This window comes from Corvus brachyrhynchos, unplaced genomic scaffold (genome assembly GCF_000691975.1).
Source record: "Corvus brachyrhynchos isolate BGI_N302 unplaced genomic scaffold, ASM69197v1 scaffold43, whole genome shotgun sequence".
In the NCBI taxonomy this organism is placed as follows: Eukaryota; Metazoa; Chordata; class Aves; order Passeriformes; family Corvidae; genus Corvus; species Corvus brachyrhynchos.
In genome coordinates, this window is record NW_008237353.1 from 5,656,511 (window position 1) to 5,684,044 (window position 27,534).

General features: G+C 39.6%; 2 protein-coding genes across 3 annotated transcripts in view; one reads left to right on the plus strand and one right to left on the minus strand.

The window, feature by feature from the left end:
* Window positions 1-6: 6 nt before the first annotated feature.
* Window positions 7-10,399, plus strand: ALDH5A1 (aldehyde dehydrogenase 5 family member A1). Its single transcript, XM_017730730.1, has 9 exons — window positions 7-110; window positions 1,687-1,857; window positions 1,993-2,109; window positions 2,547-2,690; window positions 3,557-3,700; window positions 5,002-5,160; window positions 6,433-6,602; window positions 7,352-7,410; window positions 7,565-10,399. The coding sequence occupies exons 1-9, from the start codon at window positions 63-65 to the stop codon at window positions 7,768-7,770; spliced, it is 1,218 nt and encodes a 405-aa protein (XP_017586219.1). The 5' UTR covers window positions 7-62; the 3' UTR covers window positions 7,771-10,399.
* A 1,051-nt stretch (window positions 10,400-11,450) lies between these two features.
* Window positions 11,451-27,534, minus strand: part of KIAA0319 (KIAA0319 ortholog) — a 58,990-nt gene continuing 42,906 nt past the window's right edge. Inside the window, exons 14-21 of one of the 2 annotated variants that reach the window (XM_017730729.1) lie at window positions 26,225-26,376; window positions 24,978-25,116; window positions 23,617-23,776; window positions 22,171-22,313; window positions 21,098-21,220; window positions 19,564-19,654; window positions 17,944-18,032; window positions 11,451-17,093 (exon numbers count right to left, since the gene is read on the minus strand). In XM_017730729.1, coding sequence (XP_017586218.1) covers window positions 16,915-17,093; window positions 17,944-18,032; window positions 19,564-19,654; window positions 21,098-21,220; window positions 22,171-22,313; window positions 23,617-23,776; window positions 24,978-25,116; window positions 26,225-26,376 — 1,076 coding nt within the window. In that variant the 3' untranslated portion in view covers window positions 11,451-16,914. Of the gene's footprint in view, window positions 17,094-17,943; window positions 18,036-19,563; window positions 19,655-21,097; window positions 21,221-22,170; window positions 22,314-23,616; window positions 23,777-24,977; window positions 25,117-26,224; window positions 26,377-27,534 lie in introns of both variants that reach the window. The other variant, XM_008630916.2, reaches the window with a different exon arrangement.

The window sequence follows — 27,534 nt, forward strand, 5'->3', positions numbered from 1 at the left end:
GCAGCCTTGTCTCTCCTTCTTCCCAGGAGAGGAGCGCGCGGCTCCGCCGATGGTACGAGCTGATGATGGAGAACAAGGAGGAGCTGGCGCGGATCATCACGGCCGAGAACGTGAGTAGGGCGGCGGGGTGGGCACGGGCACTGCCCTGTGCTGGCACTCGCGCTGGGATGCCCAACACACGCAGGCGAACAGTGACAATCGAATAAAACTGACACTCGTCAACACTCCCTGCGCACTTAACCAGTTAGCCACCGTGTCCTTTTAAATAACTTCGGGCATATTGTGCACTCACATTGCTCTGCTAGGTCAGTGGATGACGTTTCAAACATTCTTCTACCGGACATACATAAAGTGCGTTGGTTTGATGACGGTAGTACCTAACCAGGGGAAACCAGACTCATGTTGTGCTTCATGGCATGCAAAAGCATACATCCACCTAAACCATGGTTCTTATGGCAGAAATATTTGTGACTGGGAAAATTCATGTAAGTCTGCAAGTTGGATTCACATAGTCTGCTTTGGTCTGTATCATTGCATAGTCTGGGAGCTCACAAACTGGTGTCCTTTGGGAAAAAACCTTGCTGGAAGATACTTCAGCAGCTCCTCTGACCAGCTGCTAATGGTCATTCAATCCACGGGATCAGACCTGGGGATAGTCCAAAGTGTGAAAAATGAGGTTCACTCTCCTGTTAGGATTTAAAAGTTTAATGAAGGACAATAAGACAAAGATAATAAAGCAAAATTCACTGTGCCGGGTGCTTTGGCACTCAGCTAAGAGCACACCCGTTATTTTGGAGACACCCTTTACATACCTGTCCTATTGCATCAGCGTAGTGCATATTCAAAATCAGTTATGCATATTCAAACTTTTCCTTAAACTAGTTCGCATGTTCCAGGAACTGGTCAGCATTCCTTGGAACTGCCTTTTTAGAGCAGGCACATTTCTTGGCTGTGGTTTTAGTCAGTTTTTATCATCACCCTCAGAGTGGGCTTTGGTCCATGGTTTCTGCAGACGGTAGTTGCTGATAGTTGGTATGTCGATAGCAAGGGTCTTCAACACATGTTGGTTGGATGCTATCCAACCAAGCAGACGGTTCAATTACCACAAGCATAACTATATTAGCTATTTCACTATTATGTCTAAGTTTAGTTAATGACAGAAATAAAGGCATTAGTTATTGTTACAAAACTACCTCTTTATAACAAAGCTACTTTAACATTATACATATAGCATCTACTTACAACAAGCTACTTTAACATCCTTCATTTTAACATTTGCAGAAAGCCAATATTATAACATTTATCTATCACAAAAGCAATACTCCCCCCAGAAAAAGCAAATGACCCTGGCATAAACTTGTAACTGTTTTGCCATGATTTGTGTTTTTCTTCAGAGTGGTAATAGCATCTAATTCAGAGTTTGTAAATAAATGCATACTACATTTGCTTGTCTTGGGCAGGTATGAATCGAGCATACAAAATATTGACTATACAGTGATGGTATATTGAATCCACACAACTATTGCTGCTGCAATCATAGAGTCCTTTTTGGAGATTGCAGTGTATGTCATAGGGAGGGGATCATAAAGTACTCTGAAAAGAAGAGAAACTCCAAAATTACTTGAATTTGTTTATATTGCTTCTGTTTGCTGCTTACAATGTATCTTCAATCTGATTTAATCAAAGGGGAAGCCTCTGAAAGAAGCACAGGGTGAAATCGTGTATTCAGCCTCATTTCTGGAGTGGTTTGCGGAGGAGGCTCGACGGATTTATGGTGATGTTATTCCAGCATCTGCAAAAGACAGAAGAGTCCTGGTGCTGAAGCAGCCAGTAGGAGTGGCAGCCATTATAACCCCAGTAAGCATAGCTGAACTCTTCTGAGCCACGTGAAGGTTTTCAGCTCAGCCCACAGCTCAAAATGTCATTTATTTTCTGCAAAAACAGGAGGCAAAATTTTCCCAACTTTGATTGTACTATTTTCTCTCTTCCTAGTGGAATTTTCCCAGCGCTATGATTACCCGGAAGGTTGGTGCAGCTCTGGCAGCTGGCTGTACAGTGGTAGTGAAACCTGCAGAGGACACGCCTTTATCAGCATTAGCTCTTGGGGAGGTGAGCTTTCAGTGCTAAGCTTTACCTCAGCAAAGGACTGACACTGTAAACAGGGAGTCAGATGGGCTTGGAAGGTAGCTCTGGCCAGCTTCATATGTGAAGAAAGGACGAACTGTCTGACTACATGCAGGTGTTTTAGTTCAGTGAGAATCTTTGTAAATTGCCTCTAATATGGTCTAGAGCTTCAAAATGGATCGGACCATTTTGATACACAAAATATCCTTATATCTGTAATTTGGTTCTTTTGAACAGACAGCTTAAACTGGAGCAAAGCTGCTCTCTGACGCACCTGTGGCACCTGTTCCTAGTTGTGCTGAGCCCTTTTGGCTTCTGTTGACTTACAGATGGTTTTCTTCAAAACAGTGAACAATCATTAAGTGACTATTCCTCTTACAAAATGCACTAATAATGCAAATTCTGTTTTTCTTTTGTTGCAGCTTGCAAACCAGGCTGGAATCCCAGCAGGAGTGTATAATGTTGTTCCCTGTTCCAGACAACAGACAGCAGCTGTAGGGGAAGTTCTATGCACTGATCCATTGGTATCCAAAATATCTTTTACTGGCTCTACAGCAACAGGAAAGGTACATATGGGGACAGAATATCCTTGAAGATTATTACTGTGGTTATGCTAGAAAGGTAGGGAGAAAGTGTGTGCCTTTATACAGTGCCTTCTTTTCTGGCTACTGTACACAGATTGTCCAAATAATTGTGTACCTCTTGAGATACTGCTTGTATATTTTAGCATCAGTACTCACAGAAGGATGCCTGTCTGCAACTTCTTGATAACTGCCCTTTATTAAACTATGATGTGAACAGTTCTGTACAAGGTGTTCTTGGTTTATATCGTAAGGTGACAACATGCTAGTAAGAACACTGAAACTGAGTTTCAAAGGTACCATTCAAAAATGGCTTCAGCAGTTGAGAGAAAGGATTAGAGAAACAAGTTCCTGGAATCTCTGCTATCAACCTTAGTCAATAAGCAGTCTTGTTGCCATCTATAATTGAATCACTAAAACTGCAGTGTGGCTACAAAATGACAGAATTCTCTGGGATGGCTGTATGCAGAATGAAGAAAAAGACTGGTATCAAGGCAAATCATAATACCAAATTCTGTCAGATCTTGAAAACTTTCGTAAGGTTAGCCAAGATTTTATTATCAAAAAGAATAGAACAAGGAAACAAAAAAAAGTAACAATATTAGTGTATAAAAGCTTGACCTGACCTGAAGTTGATCAAAATCTTTCTCTGCATTAGTCATTGGCCAGAATCTCATCTTTAAAGATTTTAACGGAGGAAATTTGTTTTTGTCAGAGGAGATGGTCTAGCATTGTAGGGAAGCTGCAGATTATTTCCTTGCCAGAGTAATTTTTCACTGCCTTTCATCCGTGATTCCACTGTTCACATCTGTTAGAGGTACAGATGTCTTTGTCTCCTCTGTTGCCTACAGATCTTGCTGAAACATGCAGCTGGCACTGTGAAGAGAGTTTCCATGGAGCTTGGAGGACATGCGCCTTTTATCGTGTTTGACAGTGCCAATGTGGACCGGGCTGTTGCAGGAGCCCTTGCTTCTAAGTATAGAAACTCAGGACAGGTGAGAATAATCTTCTTGTCCATGTTTCTAGACAACGAAGAGCTGTACATAAAGTTTAGGCTGTAAATAAGCTATTTTATGTAAAAGGAAAGCATAGAACACTTCACTGTGAAAAGTGCTGCAGTCACACATGGCTCTGGGCACTAAAGGCAGTTACCAGCAAGTCTAAATAGCAACACTAAAATCCCATGTATTTTCACAACATACATGGCAGTCAGTAGCATCACTGTTAGAGAAGATGATGTTCTCTAGGACTCCTTGCAAGAGCTTGAGAAGTGATAAGGCATTTTGTCATATGCTTTGTTAACATTAAATTGGAGAACTAGAGCTGTGAAAGACACCATCTTGCTTCAGTCTGTTAAGACACTCACAGATAGCTTTTTCCACAATGAATAGCTTTAAAAAATTGATAGACAAGATTCAAGTGTGCATTGCTTCAAGTGTATTTCATTTAGAGTCAAAATATTTTAAGAGAATCACTTTCCAGAAGAACAGTCAGCTGAGAAGGGCTGTGTGGAGACTGTTCCAGCCTTACAGGTACATGTGAACATGAAGTTGATGAACTCCAGCTTTTGAGAAGCACCAAATTTTCAGTGGATTTGGGCGGTCATTCGATGGGGAAAACTTTGCTTGAATAACATGAGAAGACGACATGACTAATATTGGGAAGAAAGAGATGAAACAAAAGTGGACAAGGACCACTAAGGGATCAGACCCAGACTGGACAAGATCTAGCATTAAAGGCACCTCTGCTGCTGTAGAGAAGGATAAGTAGCTGTTACTTTTCACATACTGTAGCAGTCAAAATAGGATGCAGTTAAGAGCAAGGGGTAGCACAAATAAATAGGCCATTGAAAGCACTTAGAAGCAATTTTTAGGAAGAAAGCAAACTCAAATAATAAAGGAGTTAGAAAAAAGACCCCAGACCACTAAGTGTGTTCTGAGTTTCTGCTGCTCAGTCCAGCATTCTGCAGTCTAGAAGGTATTTTGTGCAGCTTCTGGGCCTTGGTTGATCCATGTATCTGAGTCCACAAAACTCACAAAACATTTCCCCAGCATAAGCAACTTTGCAGTGTGACGTATTTCACACACCCACTGACAGCTTGTTGAAGTTGTATTTCTAAAATGGAAGGGGTGCTGAAAGATATGGCATAGGTTGGTAACAGCTTAGGATGAGGGAGGAGAGGCAAGGGACATCAGTGCAGTAACCTAATTCTGTGCATGAAGGCCAGAATGAATTAATGGATGGATTAAATACAATATAAACCACTGGGGTTTTGTCTTATCTTGTTTGTTGTCAGACCTGTGTTTGCACAAACCGTTTCCTGGTGCAAAAGGGAATTCATGATGAATTTGTGGCAAAGTTTGCTAAAGCTATAGAGAAAGAACTGCATGTTGGAAATGGATTTGATGCAAAAACTACCCAAGGACCACTAATAAATGAAAAAGCCGTGGAGAAGGTATAAATAAATATTTCATTTTTGACATCCTAATTTTCTTTCTATGATCCATAAAATAACTTTACATTTATGTTTCACTTTTTTTCACTTGTTTTATTAGAACATATTTGCAGTGTGGCTGGAAGTGTGTTCTGTCCACCAAATCCATGTGTACATACAGACAAACAGATGTGGACAGTTCATGCATCATCATCAAGGAAAAGAGAGCCCTCCTTTAGGAGAAGCTGATTCCTCCTGATTACTCCCTAGCTGTTCTCAAGTCCATTCACTGAAATTGGATACACTGTGAGAGCTGTGTGGTGATCCTGCAGTTCTGAAGCACTGTGATTGACAATTTCTTTTGAAGAACAGTGTTCTTGGCAAAAGCTAGGGAGAATAATTAATCAGGGTTAAAATACCAGAACTCTGGATGTTGTAATCACTTGAAACTTCACATACATGGTGTGACTCTTCTGTTTTGGACGACCTGCAACTCCAGAATTTTTTTTGTTTAAATCCTAGTACATCACATCTTCTATAATACTTCACCATTCCTAAGGTTAAATATTAAGTCAGGTGTCTCATACTTTGTAAGATATTACAGCTCAGTTGTATGCAGGCTTGGTTTGAAGCCATTATACATAAATGCTGCCAGCTTCTCTCTCTTTATAAAAGAATGGGAAAATATTCAGTTATTTGGGAGACAAAGGACACAGTCCTTGAATTTCTTTCCTTCATGCCTTCCGTTCTTGTATCACAAAAGTGTAGTGTGTGTATCACATACAACTATATATATAAATAAACACTGTATATAGTCACTTTCTATAATTCCTGTAATTTCAAAGGACAGTATTCTAGGTGGAGATTGCTACTTTAGTTTTCTTATTACTTTGTTGTGTTCAGATGAATTGTAAATGTAGGGGGTAGGTAGAATTGTAGATGGAGGGAAATGTTGCAGTCATGTACTTCTGTTTTCGTAGTGCTTAATCACTGATACAAGATTCAGTTTTTAGTCCTGCAAAAGACTTTTTCTCACATTACGTGTAGGCTTTTAATTTCTACAGAAAAGTAGGCTGGGGGCAACACTCATAACTTATTCCTCTGAAATTATGTCAGACCGAGAGAAAAAAGAATTAGAGAAGTTAGATAATACTGCAAATGTTCCTCTGCAAAGTGTAAACCTCTCTTCAAAATTTTCTCTTTAATATTAAAGAGTGTTGTTTCTTCAGTAGGAAATGTATTATTGCTCATTCTTAAATACTGACTTTAAGATTTTTGTTATGCATACATCAGGTAGAGAAACACATTAAGGATGCAGTTTCTCAAGGAGCATCGATTGTGACTGGAGGGAAACGACACAGCTTGGGGAAGAATTTCTTTGAGCCAACATTACTTAGTAATGTTACAACAAAAATGCTTTGCACCCAAGAAGAGACATTTGGCCCTTTAGCACCAGTTATCAAGTAAGATTATTAATTTTACAGATTAAAATTAACAAAAAAACAATGAAAGATTATTTTGAATAATCAAGATTTGAAAGAGTTTGCAAAAATTGTTTTTGTATGATCACACAAATCTTCTAAAAAAACGGGTACACATGTGAAAACATCCTCTGGATATGTGGTTCATCCGTTTCTTTCTCTTGACCTGCTCTTAGCATCTCTGCAACTTTTAGAAAATTAAAGTGTCTCAATAGTTAAGCAAGGCTAGATAGCAGCAAAACCTTCATTGGCTGCATGATCTGTGGTACGAAATAGGAGACAGGACTTTTGAGTTTGTCATGTGATTTGCTAGTCCTAAGGTTTTCTGACAGAGGATGACTTGGAGCTGTCTGTTCTCCTTAAAGCCTTCCCTGCCTTTGTGCAGAGCAATTGGATGTGATAGAAGAACATACAGTTATCTCTCAGCACTGAGAGTGCTGTGTAGTTGGGGAAATAGGTAGGCTAACCCATGTGAAGTAAATGGTTTGGTTACCATCCAGCTGCCTAGGGAGGATAAAGGCAATCTCAACTACTTAACTGCAGTTTCAATTACGAGAAGAGGTAGACATTTCAGCATTTCAAAATGCAAGTTAAATTAGGTTTTTAATGTACACTTTTGGGAAAAATAAATTGACATTTTAATTCCTGATAAGACTGCTTCTTGTCAGTAAATCAGCAAGACAGTAGGTGAACTGCAGACCTCATTTTTATTTTTGCTCTTTCTATTGCAGATTTGAGACTGAAGCAGAAGCTGTTGCTATAGCAAATGCAGCTAATGTGGGTTTAGCAGGTATGCCTCTCTGTCAGATAAGTGTATTTCTGTGGTTTTGTGAGCTTTAGTGTTACGGGATGATGATTTTGAATGTCAGTACATCTCTTTTTCACAGTCGTCTGCAATTGTTCTTACTGATTTTCATTCCTGTATCTCTGTGTCTGCACGACAGGATATTTCTACTCCCAAGATCCAGCTCAGATCTGGAGAGTTGCAGAACAGCTGGAAGTTGGAATGGTTGGTGTTAATGAAGGCATAATCTCGTCAGTGGAGTGCCCTTTTGGTGGGGTGAAGGAGTCTGGCTTAGGGCGAGAAGGTTCAAAATATGGCATCGATGAATACTTAGAAATAAAATATGTCTGCTTTGGAGGATTATAAAAGCCTTCAGACAGCACAATCCCAACAATTTGAGGAAGAATGCTATAGTTTTAATAAGCTTATTGAGCCAGAAATACATATGAATGCAACTTCTACTTTCTTTAGAACTAATCAACCCTGTCCTGTGTGTGTATAGAGATATCTACAGTATTCTGTGCTGCCAAATGTTTTTACATGGTCTTTGTGTATACATCCAATTTTTCAGGAATGTGATCACAACGCCCATTATTTTTAGTAATGAGTAGGGATGTACATTTATTATTCTTGAATTATCCCTGTGTAACTGGGAGAACTTGGAGACTTGTGCCTAATGAAAACAGATTATAACCAGTAGCAAGGGGAAACTAGACCACCATTTTTACTACCTTTAGTGTTTCAGTGTGGATATGGGAGGCTTTGGGATGGCAGGCTCCCTGCAGAATTTTGTGTAAATACTCACACTTTCTCAAGTGTTTACATGACCTTCTTTAGAAGCAAGCATGTTTGGTTTTTTGGTTTTTTTTTAATTATGGGAGAATCTACTGCTTACAAAAGGTGAGGAATTGTTTTGAGCTCTGTCTAGGCATCCACATAGGCAAACAGCTTTTTCAGCACTGTTGATGCTGACTGCAGGGCTGCTGCCTGTTCAGCTTTAGGTTTTTGAGCAAAGAGGTGTAATTTGTGCCTAACAGCTTGCATGCCTAGGATGAAATACGGCCCTTGTTTGATGCCTGTTAGCCCCAGCAGTCCTGGGAACAGGACAGTCCAGGACTAAGAATTGCTGATTTATTGAGAAGCAGGAGGAAGATGGGATACTTACAGGAATAACTTGCAGAATTTTAAGGGGAGACTAGAAGGGCTATGTGAAGAAACCACAAGTGGTGACATGATGATAAACGCCCTCCCTTTCATGAAAAGACCATGACTTTCCTTGGGTAGAAGTATAGTCCCTGATGTAAATATTGCTCAGTGTCTAAAGGAACATTACACATCCCTTTTAAAGAATAGGAACAGATATCCATCCCTGTGGGCTTTGTGTCTTGAATTGGATTTGTGGTTACGCACGTGAATGTCCATTAGGGAGGAAGGTTTAACAACCTTTGAACATGGCTAATTTGTGACATAATGAAGATTAAATAGTGGTGGTTAGAGGTGAGACTTTGACACATCACCTCACTATTCTGTCATCTTCACAAGATGATGTAAGGCTTCCTTATTATGAAATAAGCAATGTTGTTTAAACATTATTTTAATGGCAAGTCAAACAAAGCACTTTAAAAAATGTGCAATGTTAATTTGGCAAATAAATCAGTGCTGCAGAGGTTAAGTGGAATAAATTTTGTTTCTTGTATTCATCACAAAAATAAGTAAAAGAAGGCAGTGGAGCCCTTCTTCGGTTAAAGTAATGAATGTACCCTATGAAATGAAATATTTAAAAATATTTTATACCATCAGGCAAAGAGGTACCAGATAACACAAGACTTGGGGAAGGAGGGAAAGCAAGCTGGAACTGAGTTGCACAGGGATTTTTTTAAAGCGCACATCAAGTAGTATTGACTGCTACTTCTTATTTTTAAATATTTTTTTATGGTTGTATTTATGTAGCAGTTGAGACCAGGTGGGTCTGGAGCATACTATCTGTCAGTACTCTGTGCATCACGCCAACCAAAGGGCATTTACTGCCCTTTCAGTAATTCCTAATGCACCAAACCCACACAGTTGTGAGGGTGAGGACTTTGTACTGTTATCTATGCTTGTTGTCAAGAATACAAAAAGGATGGCCTATTTGTACACTAGTTACAAGAAACTTTCCTATAGCCAACTTCTAAGATTACATTACTGAGCACACAGGCTGCCTGAATTTGGGGAATACAGTGTTGTGGGAGGAAGCTGTTTGCCAGCCTTGGCTACCAATGTGTTTAGTATTAATTTGAAAAAATAATTTGGTAAAAGAAGGTCATGCCTTGGTTCCTGGGTCCCACAACACAGTGATGCAGGCATAGTTACAGGTATTGCACACAGGTAGAATATCTGCCCTTGAAATTGCAGACTTCAATTATGTCTGCCTGTGAACTGCACTATAAGGTCAAAATTAAAATCTTATTTACAGCTGTATGACAGTGCAGTATTTAATGTGAGTGTGCTTCTTGGGACAGTGCCTTTGGAGGATAAATTCTTTAACCCTTACTCTCTTCACTGCAAAGTTACTGATCTGATGCATTGGTACATTTAAAATTGTAATGTCATTTCTGAGAATAGCACTTATTTGAGTGTTTACTCTTTTTTCAGCACTTTTAATGAGTGTTTACTTTTTTTTTTAGCAAGTAATACCTTTTACTATGCCTGATAACAAGCACAAACAATAATTAAAGATAATGTTTGTAAGAAATTTTAAAAATACCTTTGTCTAGATTGGACTGTGGTTGGATTCCAGCATAATATCCTCATGTCAGTAAAGTCTACATCAGTTAAGCACAGAATAATCAAAGTTGTCTTCATAGCAAAAGCTGTGATTCTTCAACAAAAGATGTACTTGAATTCTCACACCTCAGTTGTGTTGATTGCACTGTGATAGTTTAGCAATTTCTGGATATTAAAACTGTGATGAAAAAATGTTTTCAGTTAATAAATAACTTCTGTGAAAACACCAGATTTTGTGGTTTATTACCTTACTCAATGCTGAATTGACAAATTGACAGCAGCCACATTAAGTTCAGTCTTTCAGATTTGCACAGACAATTTTGTTCTGACAGCTTTATCACTGGAAAAGACAACACTTCTTTGCATCCACATGTTCATACAGTGTAAGATTTTGGTACCTCCAGTTACAGTCCCTTGAATCTAAATCAAATAGATGAGACTACCTGGGCATAGTAATATGCCATCAGTCATTTTGTATGTGAGTCTTTTATGCTGAGTCGAAAATTTTATCACAGGATAGGTTTTGTAGATTAGAGTGTCTTCCCTGCTTTTGTGATGTGATAATTCTTTATTTCATTCATTAAGATTTAAAATAAGAGTTTGGGGAGCTCCTCTGTTTCTGTCTAATTAATACAGTCTTGAAGCCTGAGAAACTGTCTTTTAATTTCCAACTTGACATAGTCACAGCAAATTTCCATTTTATTTTCTTAAGTTACTCTTTAAACAGCTGTTTGACATACACACACCCCCACCCCCACTGCCTGTCTTCTCTGTATGACATGCTCTCAAGAAATTATGTTTACCTGTTCTACTGGATATTAACAATTTAGCTATCTTAAAGAAGATTTAAGTATGGTGTTCAGAAGCTCTAAATTACATTTCAGCACTTGTTTAAGGGGTTTCCATGTCAAAACTTCCTGCTTAGGTCCTTCTAAGAAGAAGGACCATGAGAAGTTGGTGGTTTATTCACCTTATCAGTGAGTGCCAAAGCTGCTTAGCACAACTGGCTGAAGTTGTTTCGGAATCATGCCGATTATCTTCTGTTGCATCACCTACTCACAGGGATGGGGGAAGGCTACTGCTATTACCAGAATGTACAGTGCAATAACAAAGGAGCAGACTCCATCCTTCAACAAAGGACATACGTATCTCATCAGCTTATTCAGCTGCCAGTATTCCCTTGTAGTCCAGTGGCAATGTTTGAGGCACCACGACTCCAAATAGTCTTAAAAAGTTGCTTTCATGGTGTATGATTTTTTCCTTACAGAAAGACACTTGTATCTCATAGCACCTTTTATTATCACTATTTAGCACAAACTTAATACACAGCAATGGAAGGATTTTTCTTTTCCAGTTCAGAAACAAGCAGCATAACCTACCCCTCTCTAACAGCATATTTTAGTTATATTGCAAACCTGTATCTCTCATTATCGCTAAGCAGCTGACTCAAGTATGGAATCTGTTACAGAGTAAGCCACAAAACCTGTGAAACCACCACACTTGGCATGACAGCTGGTGATTACTTACACACAGCCAATTAAACCAAGTAAGGACAAGCACCACATGAAAACTTACTGTGAAGTGCAGTAAATTACTCTTTTCCTGCTCTCTGATGTACTGAATTCTCTAGAAAAAAGATGCTTCTGTCAGTAGAAAGGGAAGGAATCAGCTACTGCACTGCTTTTATGTTTCAGTACAGACAAGCTACGGTAGACAACATATGTGTATTAGCCTAGCCTGAGTGTTGAGTCCAATACAGAGTACCATGCTTAAAAGAGTGACAAGCTTCTAAAAGGAAAGACAAAACTTTATTAATAGTTACATAAATGTAGTAATTTCAGCTCAGAAATTGTTCCAGTTACAATACAATAGCATTTGCAATAAATAACATTTTCTAGAAACAGATTCCTAATATAAATTCTGTAATAGCTCACCCATCCACCCACAGGGAGAAGTGCTTTCATACAGAGACAAAATACACATGGTACAGCTCATCTGCACCTGATTCATAGCCTGTGCAAAAATTGTTTGCCTTTGTTGCCTCCTCCTTAAAATTTTATTTCTAAACTTTGTATTTCCCTTTGTATTTCTGCCTTGGGGAGTTCAGGATATAAAAGGTACATAAAATGGGTTTTTCTTTGCTGCAGAAGTATGGGATTAGTATTCAAGTTAGGGATCCCTGATAAGCAATAACTGACATTAAGAAACTAATTCACCTCTATCCTGTTTCCGTTCTCCTGGAGGAACATTTTCCTCTCTCAAACCTCACCTAAATGGCAGAAGACTACATTTACTGTCATTTTATTACTACCTTCCCAAAGCTCCACCTGACTACTGCCTGTTACTGGTATACCAGGGGGCAAAACTAGTTTCACTTGAGGTTAAAAGCAGGAATAGAATGTTTGCCTAGGAACTCAATTATTTCAAGAACATCAGACTATCTAAGGAAAGTTTGCACCAGCACAGAGAACACGTCTACACTCACTCTCTCACTGTTAAGTTCCTTGCATGTGTGTGGACTTCTCTTCGCCCAAAGGAGACCAAGGAAAGGAAAACTGACATCATATAAGCAAACAGCTGACAGCACAGAACAGATGCTTGAACAGTACTTTTATCTGATACATCTGACAGAGGGAGAGTAAGACTGTTTACCTAAAAGGACAGAGTTGATCATCTATTCTTACATATGGAACAAGAATAACCTTTTTCCCCCTATGCAAATAAACAAATCTCTGTAATAAGACAGTTTGCATTTTGCTTTGTTTTCTCTACTTAATATGACAGGTTGAACCATAGGACAGATAATTTGGGTGTGGATCTCAACAGATTTGCCAAGGTAAATTTTGTTTCATACTGCAGTACGGTTTCGGTTAGGAAAATTAAATCCACAAGACAATTACCTGTTCGCAGCCATGGCAGTTTCATGCCGTGTATGTACTGCATTGAATACTACACTTGGGTACTGAACCTGTTTAATGCTTAGGAAGTTTTTTTCCAAAATATACTCCTTCCTTAAAATGCAAACAAATGCAGTCCTTTTACATAGCTGGACAATCCCTGCTTGTGTGTGTAAAACCATGATGCAAGTGAAAATCCAGCGCTTACACTTCAAGGCAACGAGGCACTGCAAGTATCACCACACTGACTGCCTGTAACAAAAGGCAGTATCTTAGCAGTGCCAAACTGAACTATTCTTTACTTTCAGCAGATTCTGAGCCACACAGGACAAGCTCTATCTAGTCTCCTCTGCTTTTCAGTGCAGATGAGTCTTTTGGGAATAGCCCTATCCCTATTTCACAAATCAGCTGCCAGTACTCTTTCTGTATGTGAAGGAAAACTGTGTGCAGAAGTAAACGCGGGGACTGAGAATCTGCTTTTAACCTATAATAACCCAAACCAAAGGGTTAGAATCTAAATTCTGCCAATATGCTTGCACTGTTACAGCCAGTTTTCTGACCCTTTCATTCATGGTATGACCTGACATTCTGCAAGAAAGCAGTAGTTCTAGAAATAACAATTATACTGAATCAAGATACAAGCCTTGCTATAGTCTCTCCTAAATTCCTGACACAAACATGCTTGGCCAAGTGACACAAATGTGATACCACAAATTCACAGAGCCAGCTTCTGTGCAAGTTCCATATATTAAAAGCAAGCCTGGTCTTATGGTGAGAGGCATAACTTCTCTTCCCAAGCAGGTAGAATAATCAAACTAGTAGAATTCAGCAGCAGCTGAAAAATTTAAACTATATTCAACTTTGAAAACATAGCTAAAATACTATTAGCAACAAAGATATCAAAGTATCATCTAGAGAACTGAATTTACCAAGCAGCTTCCACTTGCTAGGGCCTTATACAATGAGAAATTGGTCTAATACTTCTTATTTGTTAGAGTGAGAAATACTTAGCCAAATCATGCATACATTCTCATGGCACATGAACTTACCAGTGATCCAAAGATCTGAGCCCACCAGTGTGCATCCATGGGCAGGGGAACAGTCCTGGAAATTCTGCAGCATTAAGGAATGAAGGTTTATGACTCCTGGAGTTGTTTTACTAGAGAATCAGTTTTTCATTTTGGTGGGGTTTTTTTGTTTTGAAAAAAAGAAAAAGGTAATTTAATACCTTGGAAGAACAACATCCTAGGCTTCAGCACTGGCTTTAAAAACATAAAATAGATGTAAGTCATCTATTACATAAAAATATTATATCTATTACATCTATTAACATAAAAAGATGTAAGTCACTAATTTCACAAAACTGACAGATGCTGCTGACTGCACTGACATGTCCTAGAAGGCAAGCTTCAAGATAAAGGCACACTGGAGACAGAATTTACAGAAGCATCAATGGCAGCACAGCACATATAAACTTGAAATTGTTTAAGCAACTTATTTGCTTGTTTAAAAATGCATGTTTCCAAGAGAATAATTCCTGCTAGAACATTATGTGAAGTTGTTCAGAATGGATTAAGCCCAACATCTGGATTTCAAAGGAAAGAAATAAATTAGTATTTTGAGTGGGCTTTAACTTTTTTCAGAACGCTTTAAAGTGAACACTGCTTTTATCATGTTAACACATATGGAGCAGGAACTGAAAGACATCAGAAGCTGACCTTGCTTTTGTTGATGAAGTTATTTAAAAAAATATATATATATATACACATATACACACACACTCTCAAGAAGAGGAAGAGTGTGATAAACTAGATTTGTTGCAAGAAATAGCCTAAAACCCCCATACACAGAGTTGAAACTTGGTTTCTGAAGAAAGCAAATCATACCATTCATACTGCACTTCGCTGGTGCGTATGGGAAAAACATGGACAACACCTGTATTAGCCCTTTTTAGCTCTTCACAGCCTCTCCCACCACAATGACTCCTGCAGCCCCACAAAGATCTCCAGAAAAATGCAGGGCTGGACACAGGGTAAATACTCCTCATTACCGCATTAGTAGCCTTAGGGACTGTTGCTGACTGCACTTGAGAATCAAAGGTATGAAACAAGTTATGAGCATGCTATGTTGCTGCAACTTTTGACCACTGATTTCTTCCAGCCTAGATGGTTCTGACTGTTGCCAAGTCCATTACGAAGAGAAGCAGAGAAGCTACAGTGTTCAACCCAGCTACTCTGTTGTGTCAGACTTCTAAGAAAGGATGAAGCCCCAAAATTCTCTACTACATTATTCCTCATGATGGAGATGGGCTGTATGCCCTCCCTGACCCTTCTAAACTGCTCCCCTTGATCTCTATACTGCTCCATCCTCTGATAATGGGTTTTCTACCACTGGATTAAAAAAAACAAAACAAAAAAACCAAAAAACCCTAAAACATTTTTAAAAAAACTCTTCAAAAATGCTCCCAGAGGAATGTTTTCTCCATCAAAACACATCATTCCTCCGTCTCAGCCCAAGACTCCAGTACATCAGTAGAGGACCCCCAGGAAAAGCTGATGTCATGGCTAAACAGTACTACTCACTACAAGTGACGACTATGTATAAAAGTCTGGTCTTCAGTTAGGGGTTTCAAAAGCAGTACCGGGGACATGATTTCAAAGCCTAACAAGCAGGCTGTGAAGAAATTATCCAGATTGTGAGCAAGAATGTCAGAACTGCAATACACCTACCCTTGCCAAAGACATAAAAGGATCTCTTTAGGCCAACACATCCAGTCACTGAATAGCCAGAGAGGAAAAAGTCAAAAAAATCTCATGTTCAAGCTAAAGTATTGCTCAGTACTGATTACCACAACAATGAAGGTACAATGAACGTCCTGCTCCACAAGGGTATTCTCCACAAACATTTCACTACACAAGTGCCTGGCGCATTCTTTAATTGAGTGCTTGATGCTGACAGATGAAAACTCAGCTGAGCATTCAGTCTTAAAAGGTCCAGAGCTCCTCAAAGTGATCTAAAAAGGTTGTTTGGGATGCTCAAAATGCTTCTGAAGGTGCATCACACCAAGTCCATCCTGCTACAGTTTCCTGGATGGACATGGCAGAGCCAAAGCAATAGGTCATTACAGAAGCAACCTAAGGCTAGAATTCCCTGCAGAAACCACACCTCCTATGTGAATAGTGGGAATGTTGCATCCTACAGGACACAGATATATCATGTTACATTACAGCTGATCCAGTGCAATCGCTAGTTGTTAACTTTCTCTGAAAACAAGAAAGTTTTCACCCGATGAACACTAACCTAGGAAAGGAAGTCACAGAGTACAGCTGGATAAAGACACTGCACTAAAAATGCTCTTCGTGTTTCTGTCCTAAACTGAAAATTAAGATGGAGCCTGTGGCCACATATTGCTCTCTATAGTTGTAAGGAACTTCATCTATTTTGGCTTTTGCTGTTGTAAATCACACCACTTCTCAAAGACAGCATTAGGAGCACATATGAATCTGTATGCCATTGTTAGTTACCATAGTTTGTAGCAGAACAGCCCTGGCTAGTTTTGTAGCAGTGATTTAGAAAAAAAGGCCTTCTGAAGTTCAAACATTCAGCACAGAACATGCTAGAAATAAGATGTGCTTTTTCTTATTCCTATGACGGTGACAAGAGGAGTTAGCTGACCATCTAATCCTTTCTCCTTCCTTCTGCCTTCCCCTACCTGTTCTAGAAATTTACTCTTTAATCTGCAATTAGTTGACATTTTAGGAATCTTTCGGTTCTGGAAAAACAGAGGTGGGCCAACATGTTTCAGATGTGTTGCACCAGTGTGTTCTGTGCTTTTACCCTCATTCAGTTATCTGTCTTTGGAGCTGTAGTTGAAGGAAACTCCATTTCTGATGGATCCATTTATAAGTGTTCTAGAATTCTCTCTTTCAATCTTTTCTCTGCTGAAGATAGTGTCCTGATCACTGTCAAACTCTGATTCAGAGACCATCAGACTGGAGTTGTGTTCTGTACTTCTGTGTTTTATACCTGACAATGAAAAAGCAAAACAAATTCATTAGAAAGGTTTGGGTTTTTAGTAACATCTAACCATCTTCTCCCCTGCTGTCATATGAAAGGTAAGTGAAAATATTCTCTGCAGTGCAATGTAACAGCATACACCAATACAAAAACTGGCTTAGGAAGTATCATATACCATTTCACCATTTCAGATACTCTTATTGCTTCATTGCAGGTCCATCAGTTTATGACTCTGAAATATGAATATATGTATTTAAATTTGAAACAACTAGATTATCTTAGTACACACCCAATGAATTTTTAATAGCTTGAATCTGGAAATCAGTCTGTCCACTCAACAACCTTATTAACATGAGTGGCAATGAAATGTCATGGTTTCTACAGAAACATTATCTCCATCTTTCTAGGGCAGCAATTTCTCAGAATGATTTTGTTTCCTTGGACTTGAACATTTCCTCTGCTAAAAACTGGAAGTCAGGTAAATTAAAAGATACATAAACAGCAGCTGAAATCTACTGATGTCTAACAGGGCACTTGTGGTTGAGGAGGGAACTGCTGTGCAGCAAACAGCTCCAAATTAAAGCATGTGCTAAAGAGGAGGAAGGCTTACATGGAGAAAATCTGTGGGGCAATTAAATGTTCTAAATTAAGATAAACTGAAGCTCAGAGCAGAGGCTGAGCCCAAGGCTTTATTAAAGAAATTAACTGATTCTCCCCCAACGACTTCATTGTCTGTTTGTCTCTGCCATTCCCAAACTTGTAGGCCTGCTTCTGGGCTCATGCTGCCTACAAGTATCAATTCAGACACACCAGCTGCACGCCTAGTGGATGAGTTCCCAGGTTGCTGTATAGCACTTACCATATTTGGGCCGTAGCTCCATCCTCTCTTGCTCATCTATGTTATCTAGGATGGTGTATTTTGTTTTCTTTCTTATCTTTGTCCTCTTCCTGCTAAAAAGATAGTTACCAAAAAGACATTTAATTCTCACATACGCACATAAATCTGCTCCCCCTTCCTTTGCATACACATACCCCTATATACAGAACATCATTGTACTTTCTCACCTCCACTTAAAAATAGTTCCAGTTTGTACCTGAATAAGGCAGCTGCACAATATGGACAAGACAGTATAGTTTATTTGCTCTCTGATATGGAAAGATGAAGAAAGCAAGGCAGATTGATTTGCTCTCCTAAGCCACAGTTTGTTCAATTCCAACATAGTAACTACAGACACGGTAGATGAATATTCATATGCCCCCACAGTTCACAGTGGAGAAGCCACCTTACTACTCAGCCAGCATTACAGCAACAACCAGCCTTGGCCTCCCTTCCATGATCTTCTATAGCGTTCATCTGGCAACTCAAAGTTTTTAAAGGCTCCAAATCTCCAGCCAAATCTTGAGTCTACACTGTCTTTTTCATGCAGTTTCCACAAGGCAAAGGGAATCTCTTGCTGTTCTGTCCTGTGCAGTAATTCCCTCCTCTTTTCCACAGGAATTTGTATCAACCTGCCCTCACTCTCAGACACAAGCCACATGAGGACAAAGGACAGAAGCAGCTGAACTCATTAAAAATCCCTCAAATAATCATCCAATATACACAAGCCTGTGAGGCTCCACACCACACTGTGGAGGCAGAATGGGACACACTTTACTATTTAAAGTTTTCTACTAACAGCACTGTTCCTTCAACCATAAAAATAAAATCGGTATCGACTCCCACGCATCCTTTACATACTGTAAAGACACCCTAGAAAAAGATGAAAATCCAGAAAGATTTTGATGGCATTTTATTTTTGCTAACACCTGAACAAGCTATCTATTTGCTGAGCTGTTTGAGCTGCAGCAAAAGCACTTGCTCTACTGACAGAACTTGCAGGGGCTTGTCACTTGAAAGAGAATTTCTTATCAGCTCACTAGGAAAGACTGGAGGGGAGACAGAGAGGGAAACAACATTCAGTAGTATGAGTGTTCCTGTTTAAGGAAAGGGGAAGCAAGAAGTCTGCATGACTGAGATCACTACAGTACTCCTTGCCTGAAAGCCACATGCAGCCCAGCCACCCACCCTTCCTGTCCAAGGGAGACACGAGACTGGGAGCAGATCCTTTCCCATGGCCTAGAACATTCCTACATCAGTGACCTTCAGGGTGTGCCTTTTTTTCTTAGTATGGAGTACCTGCAGGACTCAGTAGGAGACTGAAGATCTGCAGTATACTCTCAGCATTTTAACATTAATTATCACTTAATGTGAAGGGTACTGCAATATTAACTTTTTGGTTTTCATAATGCAGAAGAGCACAGACACACAAATGGATACTCCTTTTTTCAAAAGAAGTGTGTGTCTACAGAAACAGATATAGGAAGCTCCTCACATGTCCAAAATGAGCTCAGTGATTTAGTGCTATGGACTGGACTAAAATGTGGCGGTTGTGTGCAATTTTTGCATATACCCCATCAAAAAGAAACACAAATCATGTACCTTTTGCAGCAGCAGATGCAGAACCAGGTAAGCCCTACCACGACCACAATCAAAATAAAAACAGATACAGTCACATAGAGTATACTCCACTCTGAAAAAAGAAACACAACAGTGCTTTTTAAGGTCATATGAAGAGAATAACTTCTAATACAACTCTATTAAAAAAACCAATCTTGAGGAATGGGGAGCTGTGGAAGGTATCTTTTCAGCTTTTATACCGGCTAGCGCTTGTATTTCAATGCCTTAGAAAGCCTCGAGCAGCCTTGAGAGGTAGCACGGGCGATCTAGCACTTTAGTAGCTCTAAAATTGGTACCTGAATCAGCTGCAGAGCAAAATACCATCAGCAGAAGCAAAGAGGGAGAAATATAGCTCCCCGCTCGCTCAATTCCCTGCAGTTAGAAGCCTTCAAATGAGACAGACGACCAGAGATGTTTACAGGAAAGTAGCTGAGCTGAGAGAGGGCGTTCGCCTCCCCTCGACCATCTTTATTAGGAGAAGGGGAAAGGGGAGGACTGGGGGCGGACCCGGGGTGAGCGGCCAATCAGACACTGCTGAAGAGTCTGAGTTACATTTGGCTTTGCCCGCGCTTGGAACAAAGGAGCTCGGAGCACATGTCTTTGGGAGGGGGGAGGGGAAGCTCAAAACAGGCAGCAACAGGGAGTGGCAACAGGAATGTAGGAAAACTCAGGACCATCATATTCTTATAAGAATTCATAAAAATTTTTAGCCTTTAAGATTAGAAGTGCACATTAGAAAATTTTCTTCCTCTCAAATACCTTTTACCATCCCAAGATACCTGAAGTCTGTGTGGGAACTGACAGTCCTGCAAAGGGTCACGGTTACCACCTCAGTTATCATTCCCTAACTGAAATAAACAGAGGATGTATACTCTGGGTCTGGCATTTTAGTAGTGCTTTAGAAGAGGAGCTGATTAGAGGTAGATCCTTCTACTCGCACATTTATATTTATAAATCCAGGAAAACAGGAAAGGATACAGACAGATGTGCAATAAATTGAACTCCAACATGTGTATACTCACAGTTGTCAGTGTTACCAGGTTCTAAAGGTCAGTATTGGTCAGTCCAGAACACTGATGTTTTCTTTGCTTAGATCAGACCATACTTCTGGCACAGCAGCATCAACTGCCCACTCAGAGAAATTGAAATTTCTGCCTCTTTTCCAGCTTTGCAACAGTCCTACTCAAAAGCTTTGCAATGCTTAACGTTATTCAACAGCCCCTCCAACTGGCCCCAAATTGTTGCAAAATCTCTTTCCCATTACCAAGCTTTCACACTCTTTTCATCAAATAGTGATTCTCTTTAAAATCTAGGCTACTACTGTCAAGACATCATTTCAGGAAATTATTCAAGTATCTTTCTATAGAAAGGTATTGTTGGGCTGGAAAACACAGACTGTTTTAGTCTTCTCTCAGCATCTACCTCCTAAGTATTCCCCGTTCTGAGAACAAATAATCAACAGTCTCACAAGACGACAAGTTACTCTTGAAATATATCCCACAACACCCAAACTCACCACAGTTACTCTCTCCATCATTTAGATAACGATGAATCAAGTTTTCCATCCACAGCTGGTAGCAAATGCAGCGCTTTGTTATGGGGTCACAGTGCCCATGTCCAGAGCATTTCAAAAGACAGGCTAAGAACAGAACCAAACATAGGGTCAGTTGTGTAAATGTCATACACCCTCTTAATGTAAGACTAGATTGGTGGCAAAGTGTCTGCTCATAACACTGTGATATGTTTTGAAACTCCCTTTCCTTTGGGCCTATGTGTCAAATAGATCTACAGTTTAGCAGACTGCTGGCTGTGAGGAGAAAGAATGTAATCAGAGTATATTTATAACAGGACAACAATCCTTTTCAACCAGTAAAAAAAGACTGAATTTACTATACCATCAGTACCTATTTTATCACTGGAGCTTGCTTACTTTCTTTGTATTTGAATTGTTGTGTCCTGATTTTAAATTATGGAGAAGTCATGTCTGTAATACCTACGTATCATAAAGGGTTGACATTACTATTGAAGCTTAAAATAAGCTTAGAAGTTCAAGCATCTTTTTGGGCAAAAGAAAGAGTTCATTATAGGAAACCCCAGCAGCCTGTGTACATTGCAAAGATTAGAAGACTACGTGGTAACATAGCGATCACCTCTTTTGTTTGATACAGGCAGACAAGAACAAGTTAGATTACAAACCTATTTACTGAACTCTAAAAGCCCTGAAGGAAGCAGAGATATGAAACATAGCTACTTTATGGCTATATTAAGTTTTGCACATCTTCTAAGAAAAGGCAGTAGGTAGGGTATCTTTATCCTCATTCCACAGGCCTTCCTGATGCACACCAGATTAGGATGTGCTTTTGCCTGCTGATACAGATGATGTCTTTTAAAAGTAACTCAGACCAGTCTACCTACCACAAATCACGAAGCATTTTAAGTACTGTCCTCAACATAATCTTCTGTAAAGCTACACCCACCAAGCCCAGACACCAGATGGCAGACAGAAGGACTTCATGCAGTGTTTCCAGGTGCTATGTTAGCCAAATGTCTGCAAAGTTCCGAGATGAGCAAGCACAATCCAAAACGTACCAGCCGTGTCAACTCGTAGGACTTTAAAAAGCAAGAAGTCAGCTTTCTGCTTCAAAAGCTGCACGTGCAGAGTCCGTGAAACATCTGATGCTTTGATCACTGTGGCAGGATGCCCGTTCTGCACGTAGAACACAACTGCGGTGCTGCAGAAAGAACAGCTTAGGTCAGGACTGCTGTCACAGATCACTTTCATCAGGCATTCAGCAATAAAGGCATATAGCCTTTAGTCTTTTTTGTTTCTGGAAAGCCAATGTCACCACTGACAAAGATTAGGGAACTCTCTCCGTGGAGGAGTCAACTGATCTTCATTCTGAGCTGGGAGCACTAGCAGTTCTCTGGCTTCTCAGTTTCAGAGAAGACAGGTGAGGATAACAGCAAATATAATTCCCTCCTTGGTCTTCCTGACTTTTGCTTTAAGAAGTATGTATACATTTGCTTTCTCCACTCTCATGTAGAGCCTGTCACAAAACACTCCGAAGCAATTTCACTAACTTTAGGAAATTGTATTTAATAGGAAAAAAAGCTCAGAAGCAAAGGACCCAGAGTACTTCATGTGGAAGCCCTCCTGCCCCGTCATCCACAACTTTTAAGTTGGGTGGTGTTGATCTCACCCTGTATTACACACTTCAGGGAACATTTTAATTTGAAAAGCTCTGACCAAAAATATCATAGCTATAAATACTAGACTTTCCAAACTGTGTTTTTAAATTTTAAGAGGTTCCCCAAGAGCTAAATAAACACCAAAATGGGTTTTAAATTACCAAGTAGTTGACAAGAAGTAATTTAAAGCTAACTCATGTCAACAGGTTCTACCAATCATGCTGAGAAGTTTCTCTGGGTACGCACAGCCATCTCTAGCACTCTACACCAAGGAGAGGGTGTATTTCTTCTTCACAGTAAAATACCACATTTAAGAGAATCCACTGTGGAGTGTTCTGTGCAAAAAATGGATTTTCACCACCAGTTATATGGGAAAATGTTTATAAAATATTACAAACATCAAAACCATGGAGAAGAAGTAGGAGAAAAAAAGAGGGAATAAAATAGATTTGATCAAATAGAGCTGGAACCTTATTTTGAAATGCAATACATGTTTCACTGTGAGAAAGTCTGTTTATCTTGCTCCATTCAGCATTTGGAAAAAACAGAAGCACTGTATGGAACAAGACACTGAAATACATATGCATGTACTTTCTTTAAAGGAAAAAAAGGTATATAGAAAAATTTGGGGTTTTTTTTTAAACAAAACACTTCAGTTCTGAGCCTCCACAGAGTTTGCTTCATCAGTTTTCTACCACAGAAGAAATTCACCTTTTAAAGTATATTCTGTTGAGAAGTATAGCATTTTTTGTCATCTTAGGAAAGATTATTTTGCAACTAATTATGAGCTGTGAGAGAGGCAAAGAAAATCACAAGTCCTCCTGGCACAGCAGGACATCTTTGTACCTTATATCTGAGTAGGCTTGTATCTTCTGAACTTTGATATCTGAATCCAAAACATTCAGCAATACAGCCAGCTGTCTCACCAGAGTGTCCTTCTGCTGCTCACTCAGCTGTCCCACTCCAACCTGCAGGATCAGCTCCACCAGACCACTCCTTTTGGGATCTGACAGAAGAAGAACATGCTATTCCTTCAGAGCCTGGCAGATCCTTCAGTACAACATGCATTACTTGAAAGTATTTATTAATACTGTAGTTTTCTGCATAAGACCCATATCACTGATAAGCCAACTCTTTCATGTACTTAGAGAAGTACTTAGCCTATATCATCACGTTCTCTCTGAAATAAACATAGTGGGTCCTGAGATAGCAACCCATCTTATCAATACAAATAAAGTACTTCAGGGTGCACTTTCAGCATTTACACATTTCTGTGCAGAAGAGCAACTTCTGTTCCCTTAAATGCTGCCATCTTAAAGTCAGAGGTAAGGACTACATGAGTCCAATTTCCAAGTTCACTGCTAATTATCTGCTACTGACTACCACCCAGGAAAAGGGAGCCAAAGATGGACTTGTATGCAAGCATGCAAGACTGTGAGTGAGTCTAAATGAGGATGGTTAATTTGAGAAGTATTGGGTATGTTTACCCTGCCTACCCTTACAAACTGAGAGTTCTGTTAAATAGTACTTGAACTTCCAGAGTGTCTTGCAAACAAAACAAACTTCACAGATATCCCATGAGAATCATAATCCATTTACTACGACTACATTCAACAATAAAGTAAGGAACAGAAATAAAATCATTGCCAGGAGCCAGACAAACAAGGTATCTCTGACAGACAAAGATTTCACACTCTCTTCCTGACACTTCAACTTCCATCCTTTAGCTATTTCACCTGCATTTACAACCCCCTGAAATTCTTTCAGGATTTTTTTTGTCTTTCAGGATTAAAGAAGAAAAACAAAAAAAAACACAGTTTCAACCATCAAACAAAAACATTTGTACTTAAATTTAATGGTCAGCTCCTATCTCTTTCTACTGGCCAAACTAATTAACAACCAGAAAAAGAAACAAAAAACCTACAGTGAATGAGAAGCAACAAAAGCCTAATGAAAATATTAACCAGTAAGTATAGTTGTTATCTACTTATGGTGCCAACTACAGGGACTGTAGTAGTTAAGAATCCAGATGTCAACTTTTAACACACTTGGGCCTAGTCAGAGAACAGTAAGAAGTTAGGAAAATAGAGACCTGTTTCCTCTGTGTTTTAACTTGAGAGATTCTCATCAACATCTAAATAAATAAGTGAAAAGGAGAACAAAGATGTGGTATTCACAACATGTCGATGACCTTTTAATTGTCATACCAGGCCGCACTTCAACAGTTGCTGAATCAACATCTGAGTCTCCCTTAGCATCCGTCACTTTCAAGTGGAAAGTATAGGTTCCTTCCACCAGATTAGTTAACTGCAGTACTGCCTCGTGGTCTGAGCCATGGATCACATCCTGCAAAAACAAGGTCCAGAATAGTTACATCCTCAGAGAAAGATGCAGGTGTCATTATCGAGTCAGCTATCTGGTATGATGGTATGTGTTCTTGCTTTGACTTTTGGGACAAATGTGACCTACCCAGAGTTTATAGCAGAGTAATGAAATTTGGAAGGGACAGTCTGCATACTATGGATATTTTCATTAAAAATACCCCAGAGAGAAGAGCTGACAATCTGAAGAACTCATCTGCTTGAAAATCCAAGACAGCTACATTAATATTTTTCAATGTTTTTCCAGTATCCCTAGTTCTGCTGTCTTAACTCCTGATTTCCTCTCCTTGGAGTTCATGTATTTTCAACTATCAACTATGCCAGCTATATCTAAGCTAAACCTCTTCCATTCTTACACACTCACGTGAATTGCTTCTAGAAGCTTTTTTTATGATTTTGCTTTTTGTCCTCTTCCAGTACTTGCTGATTTGCCACTATCTTCCTGAGGGCAAAGAGCTGTCCACAACACTTCTTGCAAAAAGGGAAAAAAATTATCCCAGTTTTATTAATTGACAAATAACTGAAGTTTATAATCAGGTATTTCTCCTGTTAGCCCCACTCAGAGAGTAGAATCCACTGCCCTAATGCCCCAGGCTATTCACCATCATCTGCGAAGGAAGGTACCTACGCATCTAATGCCAAACACCATTTTTGCCTTAAAAGTTTTACCTCATATGGTACCAGGCAGGATTCCTTAATCTTTATTTGTACTTCTTGCTCTCTCAGACCCTTCCTCCTTTAGAATATCTGAATTTCAGATAATCCTTTTCTCTCAAACACATTACTGTCATATTATCATCAATTACTCTTAAACAGACACAGCTTTATTCTTCTGTCTCGAGTCTTTCCCAACTAAGTTTGCATTGCTGCAGTCCTTAGTTACTGTATTCTCTAGCTGTACTGAAAATATCACCAGCCTCTTGAACCGCAGCATTACAGAGAGCAGGGGAGACAAACCACAAACAAGGCACCACACCTGACAGCATCTTATGGGTCATACCTGCTCTCCCTGCTGCAGTGGTGTTATGTGCATAACAAAAGCCAAATTTCGTTACAACCTTCAAGAAACTTACCCCAGCTGCTGGGCTTTGACCATCCCGAATCCACAAATATGACACAATCCCCTGGTCATCAGCAGACCCTGAGCCATCCAAGGTAACAGAGTTGTTTGGAAGCACTAGAACATGCTTCCCACCAGCATGTGCCCGGGGTGGACTGTTGTTTTCTAGCCATAAAAATAGTGGAGAAGGATTTGCTTTCAAAACATGAAATGACATGCCATTGCCAATACACCCACACTGCAATTCTTTACCTGATGATTACAGACAATAACAACAGAACCTCATGTCGAAGCTACAGGGAAAGAATGACTGCGTATACAAAATCTGGCTCTGAGCATATTGCAGTCTAATAAAAACAGAGGTGCACCATAAGGAGAAAGACCTTTTTCAAAAAGCATTGTGGGATATTCTATTTACAGTCTCACAATAACTTAAACATCAGATCTTCTCAGTCAAGCAAAAAGATTTTCTGCCTACTTAGAAACACAGTCCAGCAGGAGATCACCATGCTGGGACCTTTTCATCTGGAAAATCACTTATTACCCAATAGAAGCTTGTGCAAGATCTTGTATCTTCAAAATGCCTGTATTTAGGCAAAATGCAGTCAGGAAACTTAAGAGCAAGTCTAATTCCCAAATATTTTTTGCTCACCACTAGCACTGAAACTAAGGCATGCATTGGGCACATGGTGAAAAAAAGTCAAAGAAACATGAACATGATCTCTTTCCAGAAACCAGACATTACTGATTTTTTTTAGAACACAACTGGTAAGCCAGGGCTCAAGGAAGCTGTGGAGCTGAGTGGAATACCTCACTGGACACAAATAGTTGGCCCCAGGCAGATCTCAGGGGTGTTGGCTGTAACAGCATAGGGTTGTCTGTGATACAACTGATCTTGTCTCTTCCAAGTAAAATGAGTTGACTAAATTTGATTATTGGAAAACTGAGTATTTTTAATACTGAACCTGCAACTGTAGACAGAACTTACTGTGGCTACACCTCACAGCACAAACGAGACCATGGACACATTTGGGCAGAGCTGTTGCCATCTATTTCTAACTGAATACTAACTGAAACTCTGAAAAAGTTCAAGCAATGATGCACATGAGTAAAACAAAGTCCAGCTTCTTCTCCAAGATGCACATGGGTCACAGCAATCCCAATCCCAAGTACAAGTTGGGAAGAGAATGGATTGGGAGCAGTCAGCATAATGCCACTAAGCCTTGAAGAGAAGGACTTGGGGTGTTGACTGACAAGAAGCTCAGCATGCCCCCGCAATGTGCACTTGCAGTCCAGAAAGACAACTGCACCCTGGGCTTGCTG

Coding starts and splice junctions, on each gene's coding strand:
- ALDH5A1 (XM_017730730.1), top strand. CDS start 63: ATGATGGAGAACAAGGAGGAGCTGGCGCGGATCATCACGGCCGAGAAC. Junction 3,701..5,001: donor AGTATAGAAACTCAGGACAG/GTGAGAATAATC, acceptor GTTTGTTGTCAG/ACCTGTGTTTGCACAAACCG. Junction 7,411..7,564: donor AGCTAATGTGGGTTTAGCAG/GTATGCCTCTCT, acceptor TCTGCACGACAG/GATATTTCTACTCCCAAGAT.